The sequence below is a fragment of the Carcharodon carcharias genome, chromosome 12 (genome assembly GCF_017639515.1).
Source record: "Carcharodon carcharias isolate sCarCar2 chromosome 12, sCarCar2.pri, whole genome shotgun sequence".
NCBI classification, from domain to species: Eukaryota; Metazoa; Chordata; class Chondrichthyes; order Lamniformes; family Lamnidae; genus Carcharodon; species Carcharodon carcharias.
Window position 1 is genome coordinate 109,942,825 of NC_054478.1, and position 19,193 is coordinate 109,962,017.

At 43.7% G+C, this 19,193-nt stretch overlaps 1 protein-coding gene across 11 annotated transcripts in view; it reads right to left on the reverse strand.

Annotated features, from left to right (window-relative positions):
• LOC121284892 (cyclin-dependent kinase 2-like) overlaps positions 1-19,193 on the reverse strand; it is a 53,635-nt gene that overhangs the window by 17,958 nt on the left and 16,484 nt on the right. For 2 of the 11 annotated variants that reach the window (XR_005944575.1, XR_005944576.1), the window contains exon 4: positions 13,939-14,002. The exons of 8 other annotated variants lie outside the window; for them this stretch is intronic. Coding sequence is in view for 1 of the 3 variants with exons in the window: in XM_041200762.1 (XP_041056696.1) it covers positions 14,243-14,263 (21 nt within the window). In the remaining 2 variants the exon portion in view is untranslated. Of the gene's footprint in view, positions 1-13,938; positions 14,003-14,183; positions 14,264-19,193 lie in introns of those variants that run through there. One more of the 11 variants, XM_041200762.1, reaches the window with a different exon arrangement.

The following is a 19,193-nucleotide window of genomic DNA, read 5'->3' on the forward strand; positions in this document are numbered from 1 at the left end:
CCTTGGGCAGATTTTACCCTTGCCATGTGGGCTCGGCGGGAGTGGTAAGGAAGCCAACCGCTGCCAGCGATTGGCAGCGCAACATGATTTTACGCAGGCGGGCCAATTAAGGCCCACCCAGTGAGAGACACGGCCTTTGAATGAATGCGAAGGGGTGGGCAGGGGCTTAATGCCTGCCAGGTCCAACGGTAAACTAGCGGCCGATTCAAATGCAGCTTCGGCAGTCCCTGGAAGGCTGCCAACGAAAGGACGCAGAAGTTGTGCGCATGGATGCCACAGTAGGTGGACACAGCAGGCGGGAGGGCAGGTCGGAGGGGCAGATGGCCCCTCCTTTTTCAGATGAGTGCCTTGCTGCCCACCTGAAGGAGATGGCAGCAAGGTGAGAAACACTTGTCCCCAAGGATGGGAGGAGCAGGCCCCCCGACCTCACCAAAAAGGCCTGGGAGGAGGTGGCATCCAGGGTCAGCATGGTGAGGTGCACATGGGTCCAGCGCCAGAAGCGCTTTAACAATCTCCTGCGATCGGGAAGGGAGAGTACCGTGTTGGCATGGGTCACTTAGCAGAACAGATAAGAGCTGCCCATCCCGCCGTGGATCTCAGAGGCGTCACAGAGTGAGCGACAAATGTCAATGAGGCAAGATCTGGGCAAGGGGGTGAGCCTTGGCTGTTTGGACTGAGTGCCTTGTGGCTCCAGGGTCACAATTGTGCTGAACCCTGCAAGATGTTCCTCAGATGGGACTGGCCAGGCTGCAACGGCGTTGCAGGGAGAGAGTACAATAATCAATTCCCCTCTATCATTCCAGAGAAAACACCCCATAACAATGCAGAGAAGTCGTGGACTGGCAGGGGGCCCCACACCTCCTCATCCTCAGTAGGTATGAGCAGGAGGCCCTGGAGCTGGAGTGGTCACAGTGAGGTTGGGGTGCCAAAAGGAGGTAAGAGTACAGTGCACTGAGGTGAGAATATGGCTTTTGGCAACCATTGCAGTGTAGTCTGTATATTGATGTGAACCTCGATCCTGGAATGCCCATTGATAATAGAAAGACGAGGCCACCATGATGCAGATCTCTGTCTCATCAAGGTGTCAGGCATGCACAGTGACTGTCTAATGACTTAAACTAATGACATGTCCTTCTCCCTTTTAGGCTCATCAGCAGCCCCTCGTGAGGAGCCTGACCCCTGAGGACCAGCATGTTGAACACGCACCAGTGACGCACCCTCTCTGTAAAGCAAGCACCAGTGCAGATACCAGCACCTTGGTGGGCATAAGATCAGTGTCTAGTATCTTGGTGCACATTGGTGAGGGCACTTCATACTCGCTTGAGGTGCAGGCAGAGGCAGAGAGTGCTCAGGGTGCCGGCAGTCAGAGGACTGCTGGGGACCAGAACAATGCTCAGTCTATGACTGATGATGGGCCTCTGGAGTTGTCCCTGAGACAGCAGCTGCTGGATGTCCAGCAGAGTGTGCAGGAGGATCTGGCAGAGATACAAGAGAGAGTGCGTGCTATGGTGTCTGTTGAGGAGGAGACCATGCAGAGCGCAATGTCCCCTCCATGGAGAGAGTGGCAATTCTCATGGAGAGGCTCCTCCAGGGACTCAATCAGGGGTTCCTGGGGATGTGCAAGCACTCATGCCAGCAATGACCTCAGCTGATCAATGTCAGTGTGGAAGATGGATTGGGCATCCAATATTCCAGCTAGGTGCCTGTCCATCAGTGGTGAGTGGGGAGGTCCAGAGGGACCTGACAGTGGCTCACGGGTTGCCTTTCATCTCTGCGGGCTCCTCTCAGGGTGCTCTGGATGATGTCAGCAGCTCCTCCGCCCCTCTGCCAATGACCATGACATCTGATGAGGCTGCAGCGACTGGGGAGATGCCAGCCATGGCACTGGTTGCCCCCTTCCAGGCGGGCCCAGCAAAAGCTCCATGGGCCAGAGGACACCCGCCAAGGTAATCAAGTCCAACAAGACAGCAGAGTGAGCAGGCTGTCTCCAATGCCATTGCCAGTGAGGGGGCAGCACCTGGATGTAGTACTCGCAAGCAAAAACTTAAAGCATCTTAAGCACAACACGGACTGATCACGGGTGATATTTGTTTCTCCCATTTTTGTGTTTATTTTAATGGTGTGATGTAAAACACCGGTGAATGTTAATTTCTGCCGTTTGTCACTCAGAAATAAATGAGATTTTTTTTTTGCAACTGGCCTCTGGATGCTTCATTTGCTCTCTAGGTGCGGGGTAAGCCATGATGCTATGATGGACATGGGACTCTTTAAGCTTTATTGCACTGGCAGATAGTATATGTTGTTGACCAAATAACTGGTCCTGTCAGGGATTGAATATGGAGTCTGCAGCCCTCGCATGTATTGGTGGTTCCTATTTGGTAGGCTAGCTGAAGGAGCTTTCCTGGCTCCCTGGAGGTTACCCAGGTCAGCGTCTATGTCCTCAACATTCTCCTGAGTCTGCTCGTCCTCGGACTCACTATTGGACTCATCGTTGTTGCCTGTGCAGCTGTGTCAAGATCATCTTCCTCCATTGCATCCCTCCTTTCCAGTGCCAGATTGTGTAGAGCGCAAAATGCAACCATGATCAGTGACACACGATCTGGGGGGTATTGCAGTGCGCCCCCTGAACAGTCCAGGCATCATAAGTACTTCTTGAGAAGACCAGTGGTTCTCTTCACCACCGCCCTTCTGGAGGCATGGCTCCTGTTGCACCGCTGCTCGGCCTCTGTTCTTGGGTGGTGGAGAGGCATCATGAGCCACCTTTTGAGCGGATAGCCCTAGTCACCCAGCAACCATCCATCCGGTCGGGCTAGAGCATTGAAGAGCCTCGACACCTGGGAGTGCCTCAGGTTGTATGCTTCATGGGAGCTGCCAGGGTACCTTGCACACACTTGCAGAATCTGCATCTTGTGGTCACACACTATCTGCACGTTTATGGAGAGGTATCCCTTCCTATTGACAAAGGCTCCCGGCTCACCTGCTGGCGCCTTGATAGCCACATGCGTGCAGTCAATAGCACCCTGGATACAGGGGAACCAGCAATCGCTGCGAAGCCTCTGGCTCGTTCTGCCTGGCTGGCCTCATCTGTACGGTAATGAATGAAAGTCAATGCACGCCTGAACAGAGCTTCTTGTCACCAGTTTGACGCAACTATGGACAGCTGATTGGGAGGCTCCGCACAGGTCCCCCACTGAGCCCTGGAAAGAACCAGAGGCAAAGAAATTTAGGGCCACGGTGGCCTTCAGAGCCAATGGCATGGGGTGTCCACCCACACAGTCAGAGCTGATCTCAGGGCCGATCCTCTGACAGATGGAGGACACTGTCTCCCTTGAGAGACGAAGCATCCTTCGGCATTGCACCTCAGACATGTGGAGATAACTGCATCGCTGCCTGTAAACCCTGGCAGCAGGATAGTGGCGTCTTCTGCACCTTCCAGCTGGGCCTTCCTGTCACCTCTTGTGCTTGTGCCTCTCCTCCCACAGGTTGCTTGCCTGGAAGCTAAATAGGTACACCTGACCTTGTCCCCCTTCTGGCCCTCTCTTCCACCTTAGAGGATGTGCCTCCAGCAGAGACCACAATCCCCATTACCAGGGTAAGGGAAGGCTGTCTGATACCTGGAAGGTCCCATTGGTTGTGAATCCTCCGGGGACCTGGAAGACAACAATGAGTCCTGAACTGAAGCTTCTAAATGCTCTGAATGCAGCGCTGAAGCGAAATGAAGCTGTTCTGTTCACAGAAGCAAGCAGCAGCAAGTGATATCCAGAACTATTCACTATTTGCTTTGTGAAGCCCACTGACCCCTCTTATCCCGCCCATGAATGAGGTTTTGCAAATTATGGCCTGCCCATCTGCCGTTTTGCCCGTGCAACAGACTGAAAATCGCAAGGGCAACGTAAACTTGGAGTCAATTGGTCTCTCAAGGGCCTTAACTAGCCACTTAATTAATGGTGGTGCGCCCGCCTAGCAAAATATCGTGAGTGTGCGTTGACGTCAGGACGCTTGTCCAATGTCAACGAACTTTATTTCACGCATGGGTGCACGTCAAGGGTAAAATTCTATGCCTTGTGTGTGATTACATTTGTTCTTCTTTGGTTAATAAATATTTTAATTTAATCTTTAAAATCTCTAAGGTGGTAGTGGACCTGTTACTTCTGACTTCAGTGCACAAGCCTTCTTGTAATAAATACATATTGCAAAATCGTTGTGATAGCATGGCAAGTTTCCTTTGTGGACTTGGTCAGCCTGGCAAATACCACCTGCCATATCATAACAAATTGAGGGCTCTTTGCAGGATTTTTGAAATTCTATGACTTGCTTGGAACTGGTGAATCTTAACGCTACGAGCATAAGAAGAACATTGAACTCGGGAGATGGTGTTGAGGGATTTTAAAGTGGTTAGACTCCAAATATGGCTTTAACAATTGCTCAGACTTTTCTGGGAGTAAAAGATGTAACCCTGGTTAGTTTACAAAAAGTAACTAAGGTACAGTTAACAGAATTGGCGGATTAGCATTAACCGCAGGGGCAAAGAAAGCAGACATAATAGAAGTAATAGCACAACATTTGAAATTGGAAGCGATACCTGACAGCTGGAGATGGTGAGACTTCAGTTAGAAATGAAGAGGCTTGAACTTGAACAAGCAATGGAAATGAAATAAACTTGAAATAGAAGAAAAGGAAAAGGAAAAAGAGAGCATTTCAAAGAGAAATGGAAATGAGAAAACTTAGGTTCTCCCTCTGGAGGTCAGCAATGGACAAAAGAGAGAAGGAAAGGGAAGGAGAATATCAGCTGAAAAGGCTAGAAGTTAAAAAAGAGACTTCTAATGCTGAGCAAGTTTCTGATGTGGAAACAACCACTTCCAACCCAAAACCCATTGGGGGGATGTTTAAATTTGTACAGGCTCTTACGAAGTTCAAAGAAAGGGAGGTGGAGGCGTTCTTTATTTTGTTTGGAAAGGTTGCTAAGCAAATGAAATGCCACAAGAAATCTGGACATTACTTTTATAGTCTAGATTGGTAGATAGAGCTCATGAGGTATATGAATCGCTGTCAGAAGAGGTATCGGCAGTTAAAAAAAAGCTATTTTGAGTGCATATGAGCTGGTTCCTGAGATGTACAGGCAAAAATTTCGGAATCTAAGGAAACAGCCTGATCAGACTTATGTTTAGTTTGAGAGAGTAAAACAAAGTAAATTTGACCGGTGGATGTGGGCATAAAAGGTAGAAGTAACATATGCAGCTCTTAGAGAAGTTAATTCTTTTGGAAGAATTTAGAGATTCAATTCCTTCGGTAGTTAGAGTTCATGTGGAAGAACAGAGGGTTAAAACAGCTAGGCAAACAGCAAAAATAGTTGATGATTATGAGCTAGTCAATAGATCTAAACCTTTTTTCATCACCTTTTTAAATCAGAGAAGGATAGAAAGTGGGAAGGTGGAAGGAAGGCAGGTAGTTAGGGAGGAGAAAGAACAGTCGGAAATTTTCAGGAAGTTTCTCCTCAAAGCAGATAAGAAGGTGCTGAGGGTAGAAGTGACACTTCACTGTAATAAAGTGGGGCATACGAAGTCAATGTGTTGGAAGTTACAGCGAAAAGTTGGAACACAAAAAGTTCTGGAAATGAGTGCTGTGGGTTCTGAGATCCAGGGGCAAGAAAAAACGAGTGGTTTGTGTACAAGTGGAGCAGGAAGGATCAGTGGTAGGTAAAAAAGTTGGAATGTGTTCACAATTTACCCAAGGGAGTTCTGAAGGGCAGAGTATAGAAATGTTTAAAGATTCTGTGTGTGAATGGAAAGTCTTTCCATGTGTACAGGGTGGAGCTGGCAAAGATGTTAAAATTTTAAGGGATATAGGGGCTAGTCAGTTCTTAATGTTATGGGATAGTGCTATTTGTTGTCCAGAAGGTGCATTGCAGGAAAGAGTGGTCATCAGTGGAATCCATGGAGATGCTAAACCTTTTCCATTGTGGAAGGTAAATTTAAAGAGTAAGTGGAAAACAAGTGACTTAATTGTTGGAATAGTGGAAAAATTGCCCATTGCAGGGGTTCAATTTATCTTAGGTAATGATATAGCTGGGTCACAGATATCAGTGATGCCTGTAGTTGATGCCTGTGGAGATGCATTCAACAGAGATGCTGCAGAAAGAACATCCTGGATTGTTTCCAGATTGTGTAGTAATGAGATCACAAACTCACAGGTTGAAACAAGAGGAGGGAGAGCCTAAAAGGCAGGGGAAGGATGCTGGCATCCAATTAGCTGGGTCTGTTTTTGAAAAGACTGTGCAGGAAGAAAAGGTTGAAGAGAATGAGGTGCAAGCATTTAGTTCACTGAAACTGGTAAGAGTTACAGCAGAAGGATCTACGAATAAAGAAATTACATCAGACAGCATATTTGAAAACAGAGTCCGAACGTATTCCAGAATGTTATTACCTTAAAAGGTAATGTGTTTTAATGAAGAAATGGAGACCATCTCATAGTCCAGCAGATGAAAAGTGGGCGATAGTACATCAAATAGTTATACCATCTGGATACAGATAAGAAATATTGAGAGTAGTTCATGAAATTCCAATAGCAGGACATTTAGGAATTAGGAAAACTGAAGCGAAAATACAAAAACATTTTTATTGGCCTGGACTGCATAAAGATGTAGTCAAATTCTGTAGAACATGTCACGCGTGTCAGGTGACTGGAAAACCTCAAAGAGTGATTAAACCTGCACCTTTAATTTTGATTAATTTGAGGAACCTTTTACCAGGGTCTTGTTTGATTGTGTAGGGCACCTTCCTAAGACCAAAAGTGAAAATTAGTACTTGCTGACAATCATGGGTGTGTCTGCTAGAATTTTGGAAGCAATTCCTTTATGAAGCGTGACAACAAAAAGAACTGTAGAGGAGTTGACCAAATTTTTTCAAGATATGGGTTACCAAAAGAAATAGGTCAGGGTTCGTATTTCATGTCACAGCTGTTTAAGGAAGTAATGAACAGCCTGGGGATAAAGCAGTTTAAATCGTCAGCTTATCATCCTGAAACACAAGGTGCTTTAGAGAGATGGCATCAAACTTTAAAAACTATGATGATGTAACGTAAAACTAAGTTACCTTCCAGACAAATGTCAAAGTGATTTGGAAAAGTTATTGCAGTCACACAAAGCCAACTGTGGAAATAAGCTGGGGAACACAAATTTAACTACACATGACGTAGATGCTGGAGATTCAGTTTCAATAAAGCAACATCTTTATAGATTAAATCCAGTAAAATTAGCTCAAGTACAAAAAGAAATCGAATTCATGCTTCAGAACGAATTTATAAGTCTAGTTTCAGTAACTAGAGTTCACTTATTGTGATGGTGCCAAAACATGATGGAACAAAAAGGCTGTGTGTGGACTATTGAAAAGTAAACCCAGCAACAAAAACGGATTCATATCCAATTCCATGGTTGGAAGGTTGTATTGAGAAAGTGGGACAATCAGAGTTTATCACAAAGATTGACTTGCTGCGAGGGTATTGGCAAATACCGTTATCAGAAAGAGCAAGAGATATTGACTTTTGTAACACCACAGATGGACTACATCAGCTTAAAGTTATGCCATTTTGTATGAAGATTGCACCAGTAACATTTCAAAGACTGATAAACAAAGTAATTGCAGGGCTGAGCAATTGTGTTGTTTATATTGATAACTTGGTAATTTTCAGTCAAACATGGGACGAGCATTTACAACATCTGAAAGAACTGTTTGATCAACTGCAAGAAGCTAATCTGGTGGTGAACTTGGCTAAGAGTGAATTTGCAAAAGTGCAAGTTACATATCTAGGCCATATCATTAGACATGGTCAGGTGGCTGTAAGTGATGTGAAAGTAAAAGCCATTGTGAATTTCCCAGTGCCTATAACAAAACAGGAAGGTTTGAGATTTCTAGGCATCGGAGGTTTGTACCAAATTTTAGCAGTGCGGTTGTTCCATTGACTGAACTACTAAAAAAGAACAAAGAATTTCAAGGGACACAGGAGTGTCAGAATATATTTGACAGTTTAAAAAACAGTGTTGGCTACTACACCAGTTTTGGCAGCATCTTATTATGCCAAGCAGTTTTAAGTTGACAATTGATGCAAGCGATTTGGGTATTGGTGCTGTGACGTTACAAGTTGAAGAAATAGGAATTGAAAAACTGGTGGGACATTTTTAACATAAACTGAATGTACATCAGAGCAGATACTCAACCATCAAAAAAGGGGCAATAGGTCTGGTGTTAGCTTTGTAACATTGAGGTTTATGTTGCAAGCAATTCTTTGGAAACAATTGTTTATACAGACCAAATCCTTAAAAATTTCTGGACAAATCTCAAGGCTGAAGTGCAAGAATGTTCAGATGGAGTTTATTACTGCAGTCGTTTAATTTACAGGTTATACATGTGACTGGATGAGAAAATTTAATTGCAGATGCATTGTCAAGAGTTTAAAGTTGAAGGGAAATTGAACATTTGAAACATAGACACTGAACTGAAATGATCTCTGTTGATACAAAGGATTTGTATATATATGTTAATGCATGTACCTGGTAGTGTAATAGTTTGTGTATATAGATAAGTACGGTAAGCAATATAAGATGGGTTGAGTAAATAAAACTGTCTTTTAAAATTATGATGATTCATTTTTTCCATTAAGATGGAGGTTTCAAAGAACTATCATATTTTTCCTAATATTATTGTGGGATATTTTAAAGCAGGCTTATGTGTGTGTGTATGGTTCTGTGTGTGGCTAATTTAATTAAACTAGAGATGATTAGACTGCAAGGTTTAAATTATCAAAGAAGTGAGGTGTGAAACAGATTTTAAAATGGAAATGAATAAAACTAGGGTGAAATCAATAGATATGGTGTGAATGGAATTTGCATTTTTAGATGTGCAGAAGTGTTTGATTTTCAAAGGGACACGGAAAATGTTTACAACTGGCAAGATAAATAAGGTGAGGTTATGATGTTGATTTTTCCCAAAAGTGCTGGCCATAATGAGAACGTGAAAGATTTTTATATTTTGGGAAAAGTAACTTCTAAAAACAAGTGGAAACAATGGGATCTACAAATAAAAAGGGATAAATATACTTAAAGGAGGATGGAAGGCTGTGTGAGGTGTGGCCGTGTGAGATCTGGAACGGTGACTGTGTACAACAGACTTGGGGGAACAGCCTCTAGCCACCCTGCAGACATTTGCTGTTCCAGTAACCAAAGTTGTGTTAAAAGCCTTTGGAAGTCCATTGTCCAGTGGGTGCTTGTGGTAAAATTACTGGATGGCCTTATAAATTTGGAATCTATCTGGATTGTTGCCTTAAAGGGGGTGTGTAGTTGGGAGTCTGGTTAAGTAGAAAGTTTGGGGACTGTTTGAATTGTGTAACTGTAATCTTGTGTGTGTTTAAGTTTGTTCTTCTTTTAATACTAAATGTTTTAATTTAATCTTTAAAATCCCTAAAGATGGTAGTGGACTCATTACTTCTGACTTCAGTCCACAAGTGTTCCCATAATAAATACAAATTGCAAAGTCGTTGTGATAATGTGGCCAAGTTTCCCTTGTGGAGTTGGTCAGCCTGGCAAATACCACCTGCCATATCAGAACAATTGTTGTGCCAATCCTTAGCTTTCCGAAATTTGCTCATCGGCCCCTTGAGTGAGAAAAATATGCAAATATGCCCCCCCAAGCAAAAATGTTGGTCAAGCCTGCTCTAGAGCCATTTGATTTAATCTGGAATGTAAATATTTATGTAAGTGAGATGATTGACTGATCTATATATTTTTTCTTGAAAATCAAGCAGATCCTAAAGCAGTGCTATGCAAATTAGCACAACTCACATGTAAAGATGAAAATCAGCTCCATCGTTTCATTGTCTCTAGATCTTTGTGTCTAGAATATTGTCTTTAGGACTTTGACACCAGAGCCAAAATGAATGCTAAGTTTCTATTTAAACAAATGACTTATTTTAAACTAAGACCATAGTGAAGGAAAAGACAAAAAATGAACAAAATACACCAATTTATGAAAAGGAAATAGTGTTTACAAATGTGCTAAGAGTTGAGAATGTAACTATAAGGGTGGATAAGGAAGAACCAATCGATTCGATAAATTGCCACATAAGAGGTTATTACACAAAATTACGACTCATCGGATTGATGGGAAATATATTAACATGGATTGAGAATTGGTTAATGGACAGAAAACAGAGGGTAGGAATAAATAAGACTTTTTCAGATTGGCAGGCTGTAAATAGCTGAGCAGCACAAGGCTAGTACTTGGACCTCAGCTATTTACAACCTATACTAATGACTTAGATGCCGGGACTGAGTGTAACATATGAAAGTTTGCTGAAATACAAAATTAGGTTGGAAAGTAATAGGTTAGCACGCAAAGAGGCTACAGAGGGATATAAATAAACTGGTTGAGTGGGCAAGAATATGGGAGATGGAATACAATGTGATGAAGCATGCAACTATTCACAGTTGTAAGAAGTTAAAAAGCAGAATTTTTTTGAATGGTGAGCAGCCATAAAATGTGTGCGTTCAGAGGGATCTGGATGCCCTTGTACTTGAATCACAGAAAGTTAACATGCAGGCACAGCAAGCAATTAAGAAAATAAATGGTATGTTAGCTTTTGTTACAAAGGAATTAGGGAATAAGAGTGAAAAAGTCTTATTATAATTGTACAGGCCATTGGTGAGGCCATATCTGGCATACCCTGTGCAGTTTTGGTCTCCTTACCTAAAGAAGGGCATACTTGCCCTTGAGGGAACACAATGAAGATTCACTAGACTGGTTCCTAAAATGAGAGGATTGCCTGAGGAGGAGAGATTGAGTACAATGGAAGTTGTGTTAAGGTAGAAGATCTGCCATGATCTTACTGAATGGTGGAACGGATTCAAAGGGCTAAATTTCCTACTCCACCTCCTATTTCTTATTCAGTGCCCAATGCAACTGGTCAGGTATCCTACGAGTCAGAAGACTGTATGACATTTTCTGGACTACCTCTTTGAATCAGCGCTCTCTCCCTGGTATTTCCCAAGTGCCCTCCCAACACAAAAAACACTTCCTGAGTGTTTCCAGAGTGTTTCTCCAACTTTTTGTTCAGATAACCAATACTCTAAGGTAAAAAATATGTCTTGTTTGGACACATGTGGTTTGTCTTGTTTATCCACATGTTTAGACAAACCATGGCTTTCATAAATGGTATGGAGTGTATTCAGCCATTGGACGAGGAAGGTTGTTGGTTCAAACCTAGGTGGATACATGTGATTTTCAAGTGAAAGGATGCCACTCTAATCTCTGATCTCATAGTAATTTTAACTCCCAGAAATGTGAGGGTTTAGGTCGTGTGAGAAAAAATCTCAAACCCAAGCTGCCTTGAACTTGTCCACTTCTGATTTTAAAGGTGATCCCAGAAGGACAGGGATGGCAACCAATCTGCCGCAAGGAGGTTTGTTGCTATTTAAACGTTTAAATGAAGTTGTCTCCCTCAGATTTTGTGTGTCTTTCAAGGTTAATGCTGGCTGGTTGCATTTCTAAAATCTCAGGAAACATGATAACTAAAGGAATTTAAGAACTGCTGCACGCAAGAGGTAACTGCTTTTCTAGCACTGCTTGTGGGCCTGGGTCACAACCTGCTGGATGTCCATACCTTTGTGATGACACCTGCAAGACCATGATATGAAAATCACAGACACTGACAACTGTAAGACTGTCACCAACAGCTGTGACCGTCTGAAGGCTGACAGTTTGGAAAGGCATTGGAAGAGGTGAGCATAAATGAAAAGCTCAGCTAGTTGAGAAAAAGACCCACAGAAAAGAAGCCAATGAATCCTGCACCTTTTCAGCCTTCCTTCCACTGCAGCAAATGCATCAAAGACTGACAAGCCAGAATGAGGCTCCCAAGCCACACAAGGTGTGTTTAGTGACCACCACGGTGAAACCATCATCTCATGAGGCAGGATTCTGCCAAGAACATGTCCTGGGCAAGGATAAAGCGGAATGTTCACTCACACAAGCTCCCCATGCAAACCTGTTTCTCACTCCGCATGATTAGATCTTTCTTCCAAATCATAGATCTCCCACATCACTCCAAATCCCTCCAAACTACCTTGTACCCACCACACCAACTCACAACTCTATCTTAAGAGCAGGAAACCTATCCGCTTTTGGGCTGTGGCCGCTTCTGAAATATTTCCTGCCCGGTAAGGAGCCAAGCCTGTCAATTAGGCTGGCTTCCAGGCAGTAAACCTGTAAAAAAAAAAAAAACACGCACGTTTGTGGAGTTAAAATTCCAGAATTACCCATCTGTTGCTTGAAAATCCCATCCCAGTAAATAAAAGGGCTACATGTCGGGCTCACATATGAATGGCCATTTGGGAAATCAGAGGCGTGGAATAATCAGCAAGCAATAAGAAAGAACCAGGCAGAAAGTGGTTAGGGTATGTATAAAGTTATAGTTTCAGACAAAACATTAAAAACTGTTTAATCAACACAAACATTTATTAGCATCAAATAATTAAATACACAAAATAACCCATCACTTCTTGATTTAATATGCACTCACCTCACTGCACAATAGGCCCCCACCCCACTCACCCCAGGATAAGAAACAGAAGTGGGGTAGGCCAGTTGGTTGTTTGAGCCTGCTCTGCCATGCAAGATCAAGGTTGAACTCACTGTGGCCTTAACTCCACTTTCTTGCTGTTCCCCCATATCCCTTGACTCCCTTGTGGATCAAAGATGTGTCTAACTCAGCCTTGAACATCTTCAATGACCCAGCCTCCACTGCTCTTTAGGGCAGATATCTCCTAAGATTAACAACTTTGAGAGAAGAAATTCCTCCTCATCTCCAACTTAAATGGGAGACTCCTTGGGCTGGATTTTTGCTCCCCAGGCAGATAACATGAATTGGGAAATATCCTCGCTCGCTACACCCGCCTTGGGAAAAAAAGTCCAGTCAGACCTGTTTTTTGCTCAAGGTCTAAATATCTATTACAGACTTTGCACTAGTTAAAAAAAAACACTCCTATTCATGAAACCCCCATTCCACGCTTTTAAAAGTTCAAGTACTTAATCCCTTATAAAACAAAATGGACTTGTTTTCATAACCCCACATCAAAGACAGCTAATCCTTTAATAACCTCTAAGCTGTCAATCAAGTTGTGAACTTACAACCCATCTGCTGGAACAATTGTAGGTTGTAGAAAGCAGCCAAGCATCAATAATGATAGCCCTTGAAGTAATGTCAAAAACATTACTGTAACAGCTAAAACTGATTTTTTTCAACTCTTATTGGCACAAACAGGCTGCTTTTAAAAAAATTATTTAAAGGGCTGGGAATTTAAATAACTTCACAGCTTGACAGTGCTACGGACTCTTCATGAGTTTTTATGTCTCCTCCATAAATTCGTGACTCCAACACAGTGGGGTCAGGTCCTTACTTCAGTGAAAATGGGTCTGTTTGAACTCAGCACTGAGTTCAAACAGACCCCATGACGAGAAAAGTGCTCTCAGCATCTAACTTGTCAAGCCCTCTCAGAATCTTATTTTACAATAAGATCACTTCTCATTCTTCTAAACTCCAATGAGTATAGGTCCAACCTGCTCAACCATTCCCCATAAGAAAACCCCTTTATCCCAGGAATCAATCTAGTGAACCTTGGAACTATCTCCAATGCAATATATCCCCTCTTAAATAAGGAGGTGAAAATTGTACACAGTATAGTGCAGTCTCACCAATGTCCTGTGCAGTTATAGCAAGGCTTCCTTACTTTTCTACAGTACTATCCCCCTTGTAATAAAGGCCAACATTTCATTTGCCTTCCTAGCTACTTGCTGTACCTTGTTATGATAGGTGGGGAGGGGTTGAATAGCTCCCCTCTTTTCCCACTCCTCGTTTGACTGTAACAGGGTTTTTTGTGAAAAAGATATACTTAACCATTCAGTCGGACCGATTTTCTTGAATTTGTCAAAGGAAGAGATTAGGTTTATTGTAATTAACCCTAAGAAAAAATAATACAACATGCTTCAACTTGTGCACATAAGCGCTCGAAGTTCACACACAAGATGAATAGATTACAGCATGGGGCAGGTTAAATTAATCAACTTAGAGTCCAGAGAAACAAAAGTCAACTTGACTGGCCTCAGGATGAATTTGGTGGACTTGCCGTTTGCCTCGTAGACGCGATTTAAAGATGTAGTCAGCTGATATGGCTGTCCTTCTGGATACAGTAGCGCGGGGTTCATTTCCTCCAAGTCATTGTCTGCAGAAGGGGCAAACCTGAGTCGTCATGGTCAGCAAACAGGGTGTGAAAGCTTACCAGATAGGTTGGAGAGGGGGCGGCGGGAGAGGGGAAGGAGAGACCCAACTCAAGTTTTCTCTTGTCAGTGTCTCAGCTGCTTGTCCTCTTACTGCTGGGAAGTTTAAACACACAAAGAGTGGGCCTGTCACATGACTGTCAGCCAGTGATTCAAACATGGTTGTTACTAGTGTTTTCCCACTTGTAACTTGATCAGTTCCTATCTGGGAATCCCCTCTCTCAACCAGAGTCCTGTTGTTCAAGTGACTGGGTTTAAGGCATTCCCATTCTGGCTTGATGAGTTCATGTCTGGGAACCCCATCTCACAGTTAGGGTCCCATTGCCCAAACAATTAGGTTTAATGGTTCGTCTCCACTAGTCGAATACCTCAGGTGATTGGCCTCGCTAATGGGGACAGGTTATGGGGTTCACTCATATTCCCCTTATATAGTCTTTGATGGGGCTTTGCAGACATGATATCTCTATCTCAACTGGAATGTGGAAAGTACAGTGATGCAAAGTGTATAGCCATCTTTGGCTGCGAGCTCAATTTACCTTTAGTCCGTTTTAAAAAGTTCATTTTGGGTTTCCAGCTGGTGGATTAAAATCATTACTTGACATAAAGCATGTCTTCGTGAAATCTTTTTCTGATTCGAGTATGAAGACACCCAGGTCTCTCGGTGTTGTGGCATTCTGTAATCTCTCTACATTTAAATAATATTCTGCGTTTCCATTCTTCCCACCTAAGTGAGCAACCTCACATTTTCCCACATTATACTTCATCTGCCAATTTTTTGCCCGCTCTCTTAATCAATTGATATCCCTTTGCGGGCTCTTTGGCCAGAATTTTGCCAACAGGGTGCCATTCCTAACACTGTAACTGGAACTGTGCACCACTTCCACTTTCTCTCAATATTTGTCATTTCCCATGCAATTATAATTAAAATTCTAAGTGCCAGTGGCATGCATGCAACAACATGTTCAATTTAGCAGCGGGGAATCTTTTCACTGGTAGAACCTGCCGTCAGGTAACAATGCTGCATCGATGGGCAGCCTGTTAGAGAACCTCCTGGTCAAACAGGGGGGCCTTGCATCACTGCCACAACTTGCCTGCCCATTTCCATTAACATAAGACTTGAGAGCACAAAAGTGGCATGCATGTTTTCAAAATTAAATTTCACTTTAAGAAGGGTTGTAGAGATAAGCCAGGGAATTACAGACCAGTGAGTCTCACATCAGTGGTAGGGAAACTATTGGAGAAAATTCTGAAGCAGAGAATCTATTTCCACTTGGAGAGGCAAGGCTTGATCAGGGATAGTCAGCATGGCTTTGTCAGAGGGAGGTCATGCCTAACAAATTTGATTGAATTTTTTGAGGAGGTGACTATGTGTGTAGATGAGGTTAGTGCAGTTGATGTAATTTATATGGATTTCAGCAAAGCTTTTGACAAGGTCCCACATGGGAGACTTATAAAGAAGGCAAATGCACATGGGTTACAGGGTAATTTCATAAGGTGGATTCAAAATTGGTTTACTTGTAGGAGACAGAGGATGATGACAGATGGCTGCTTCGTGACTGGAAGCCAGTGTCCAGTGGCGTACCACAGGGATCTGTGCTCGGTCCCCTATTATTCATCATTTATATAAATGACATAGATGGCTATGTGGGGGGTAGGATTAGTAAGTTTGCGGATGATACAAAGATTGGCTGGGTGGTTAACAGTAAGGTTGGTGTCTTGGACTACAGGAAGATATAGACGGGATGGTCAAATGGGCAGATAAGTGGCAGATGGAATTTAACCCTGAAAAGTGTGAGGTGATACACTTTGGAAGGAGTAATTTGAAAAAGAGGTATTCAATGAACGGCATGACACTAGGAAGTTCTGAGGAACAAAGGGACCTTGGCGTGTGTGTCCATAGATCTCTGAAGGCAGAGGGGCATGTTAGTGGGGTGGTGAAAAAGGCATATGGGACACTTGCCTTTATCAATCAAGGCATGGGTTACAAAAGTAGGGAGGTCATGTTGGAGTTGTATAGAAGCTTGGTGAGGCCACAGCTGGAGTACCGTGTGCAGTTCTGGTCACCACATTATAGGAAGGATGTGATTGCACTGGAGGGGGTGCAGAGGAGATTCACCAGGATGTTGCCTGGGATGAAACGTTTAAGTTATGAAGAGAGGTTGGATAGACTTGGGCTGTTTTCGTCGGAGCAGAGAAGACTGAGGGGTGACCTGATCGAGGTGTACAAGGTTATGAAGGGTGTGGACAGGGTGGCTAGGGAGCAGCTGCTCCCCTTAGTTGAAGGGTCAGTCACGAGGGGACACAAGTTCAAGGTGAGGCGCAGGAAGTTTAGGGGGGATGTGAGGAAAAGCTTTTTTACCCAGTGGGTGGTGACAGTCTGGAATGCGCTGCCTGGGAGGGTGGTGGAGGCGATTGCCTCACATCCTTTAAAAAGTACCTGGATGAGCACTTGGCACGTCATAACATGCAAGGCTATGGGCCAAGTGCTGGTAAATGAGATTAGGTATGTAGGTCAGGTGTTTCTCACGTGTCGGTGCAGACTCGATGGGCCGAAGGGCCTCTTCTGCACTCTGTGATTACATTGGTTTCACTTTATTCATTTGTGCATCATTGTTATTTGTTGAGATTATCTTAATCAGAAAACTAAGTGTACTGGCACACCTCATGGTTTGCATACATTGATGGTTACAGGGGAGTTAAGGATATTTCCTCGATTGTGGAGGAAATAATGTTGTGTTTTTGTGTTCACTCTTTATTGAAATTCCAAGTAAGTGTCTAGTGTTGTATTCACTACTCTGCGGGACGTGGCTGAATTTGCATGCTCAGCTTGTCCTCTTTTCAATGCGCTATAAAGGACATTGTCTGAGAGAAATCTCAGTGGGATGTAATTGAAATGTTGTAGGCGAACTCAAAGCCCTGTAAGGACACACCCTTAGATGGTCACACATTTGGACAGTACTGACAACGCTCTTAAGGCCCCTCATTTTCTTACCTTGACTGACTCTGCCCATCATTCCCCCCCAACACACCCACGACACCAGGCCCTTCCTACTTCACTAGTCCACTCCTCTGACCCCACGCTCTGTCCTCCCCTGGATTCCTCTTCCACTTCTCCATGTCCTGACCACACCCCACAACAACCCCCTCACCAATGACTCATTCTTGATGGCTAGTCTTGCAAGAGTCAATTCTCCTGCTCCCTTCCCTTGTGCCATTGAGTTAAACAAGGAAGACCACTGCCCTTACGCAAAACAGCACATAGTCAACAGGTGCACGTCACCTTTAAACAGATCATGAACTAGATGCCATGAGAATTTCGAGCACCACTGACTTTATCTTGAAGGTAAGGCATAATTTTAAAAAGCTTTATGCTAATTAATACTCATGGCATGCAAATATATTACATGTAAGAATCCACCCCAGGCCAGCGTAATGGTCAACATGCCACTGACTTTACTTCTGCGTATCAACTCACTGTTGGGCAATCAAAAGTTTGCATCCCGCCTAAATTTCCCACTCTTGTGGGCACCCTAAAACCGCGCCCCCCCCTTTGTATTCTCCTCACAACTTGCTTTCCTACCTATAGTCAGTAAATTTGGCTACAAAAGGTCAATCCCTTCATCCAAGTCATTAATATAGATTGTAAATAGTTGAAGCCCCAGCACTGTTCCACGTGGCACTCCACTAGCTACAGTTTACCAATCTGAAAATGACCCATTTATTCCAACTTTCTGTTCCTTGTTAGTTTGACAATCATCTATCCATACTAATATATTACACCCAACACATTGGGTGGGGGGGGGGTTGCGGGAGCGCCTCCGATCGGCACCCCCAAATGGGGGTGCACTGCCATTTTACATGGGCAGGCCATTTAAGGCCTGCCCACTGTGATGTCCGCTCCAAAGCACTATGCGCTCCCTGTGCAAGTGGGGGGGTGGGGGTGGGGGGGCAACTCCCTCAGCCGGGAGTGCGCTCTTTCATGCATGCGCGTGAAAAAACACACAGATCTCCCTGAGGCTAAGTGCTGCCTCAGGGAAATCAGCTCAGAGTTAAAATTTGTAATACAAATGATAAAAAAATTTCCCTGACATGTCCCCTCACGTGACACTGTCAATTGAGTTGGGACATGTCTATGACTTTTATTGAAACCTTTAATAAAAATTTAAATACCCTCATGAAACCTCATCCTGCCCATAGATGAGGTTTCATGCTTTTTCTAAAGCCCGCCAACCTTAAGGTTGGACGGGCAGGCCCATTAATTAGTTTTTCAATGGCCTCAATAGGCCGTTGACAGGCGCGCAGCTGACTCAGCTGCACCCCCGCTGACCTGAAAATGGAAATGATGCAGAGTGATGTTGGGAGTTCCACCCGATATCGTCCCACATCATTTTACGTGTTGGCAAGCGGGCCCCACCCCCGTCCCCGCTTGCCAACTGGAAGATCCTGCCCATGAGCTCTTTATCTTGTGTGGCATCACATCAAATGCCTTTTGGAAATCCAAATACACTACATTTATTGGTTCTCCTTTATCCACCCTGCTGATTACATCCTCAAAGATCACCAATAAATTTGTCAAACGTGATTTTCCTTTCATAAAAAACTTGTTGACTCTGATAAATATCCTGCTACTCTTTCCTTGACAAAAGATTCCAGCATTTTCCCAATGACAGATGTTAGGCTAACTGGCTTAAAGGTTTCTGCTTTCTGTCTCCCTTCTTGAACGGAGGTCGTGACATTTGCGGTTTTCCAATTCACTAGGACCTTTTCAGAATCTGGAGAATTTTGGAAGATTACAACCAATGCATCCACTTCTTTTAGGACACTAAAGAGAGGTCCAGGGTACTTGTCAGCCTTTATTCCCATAAGTACTTTTCT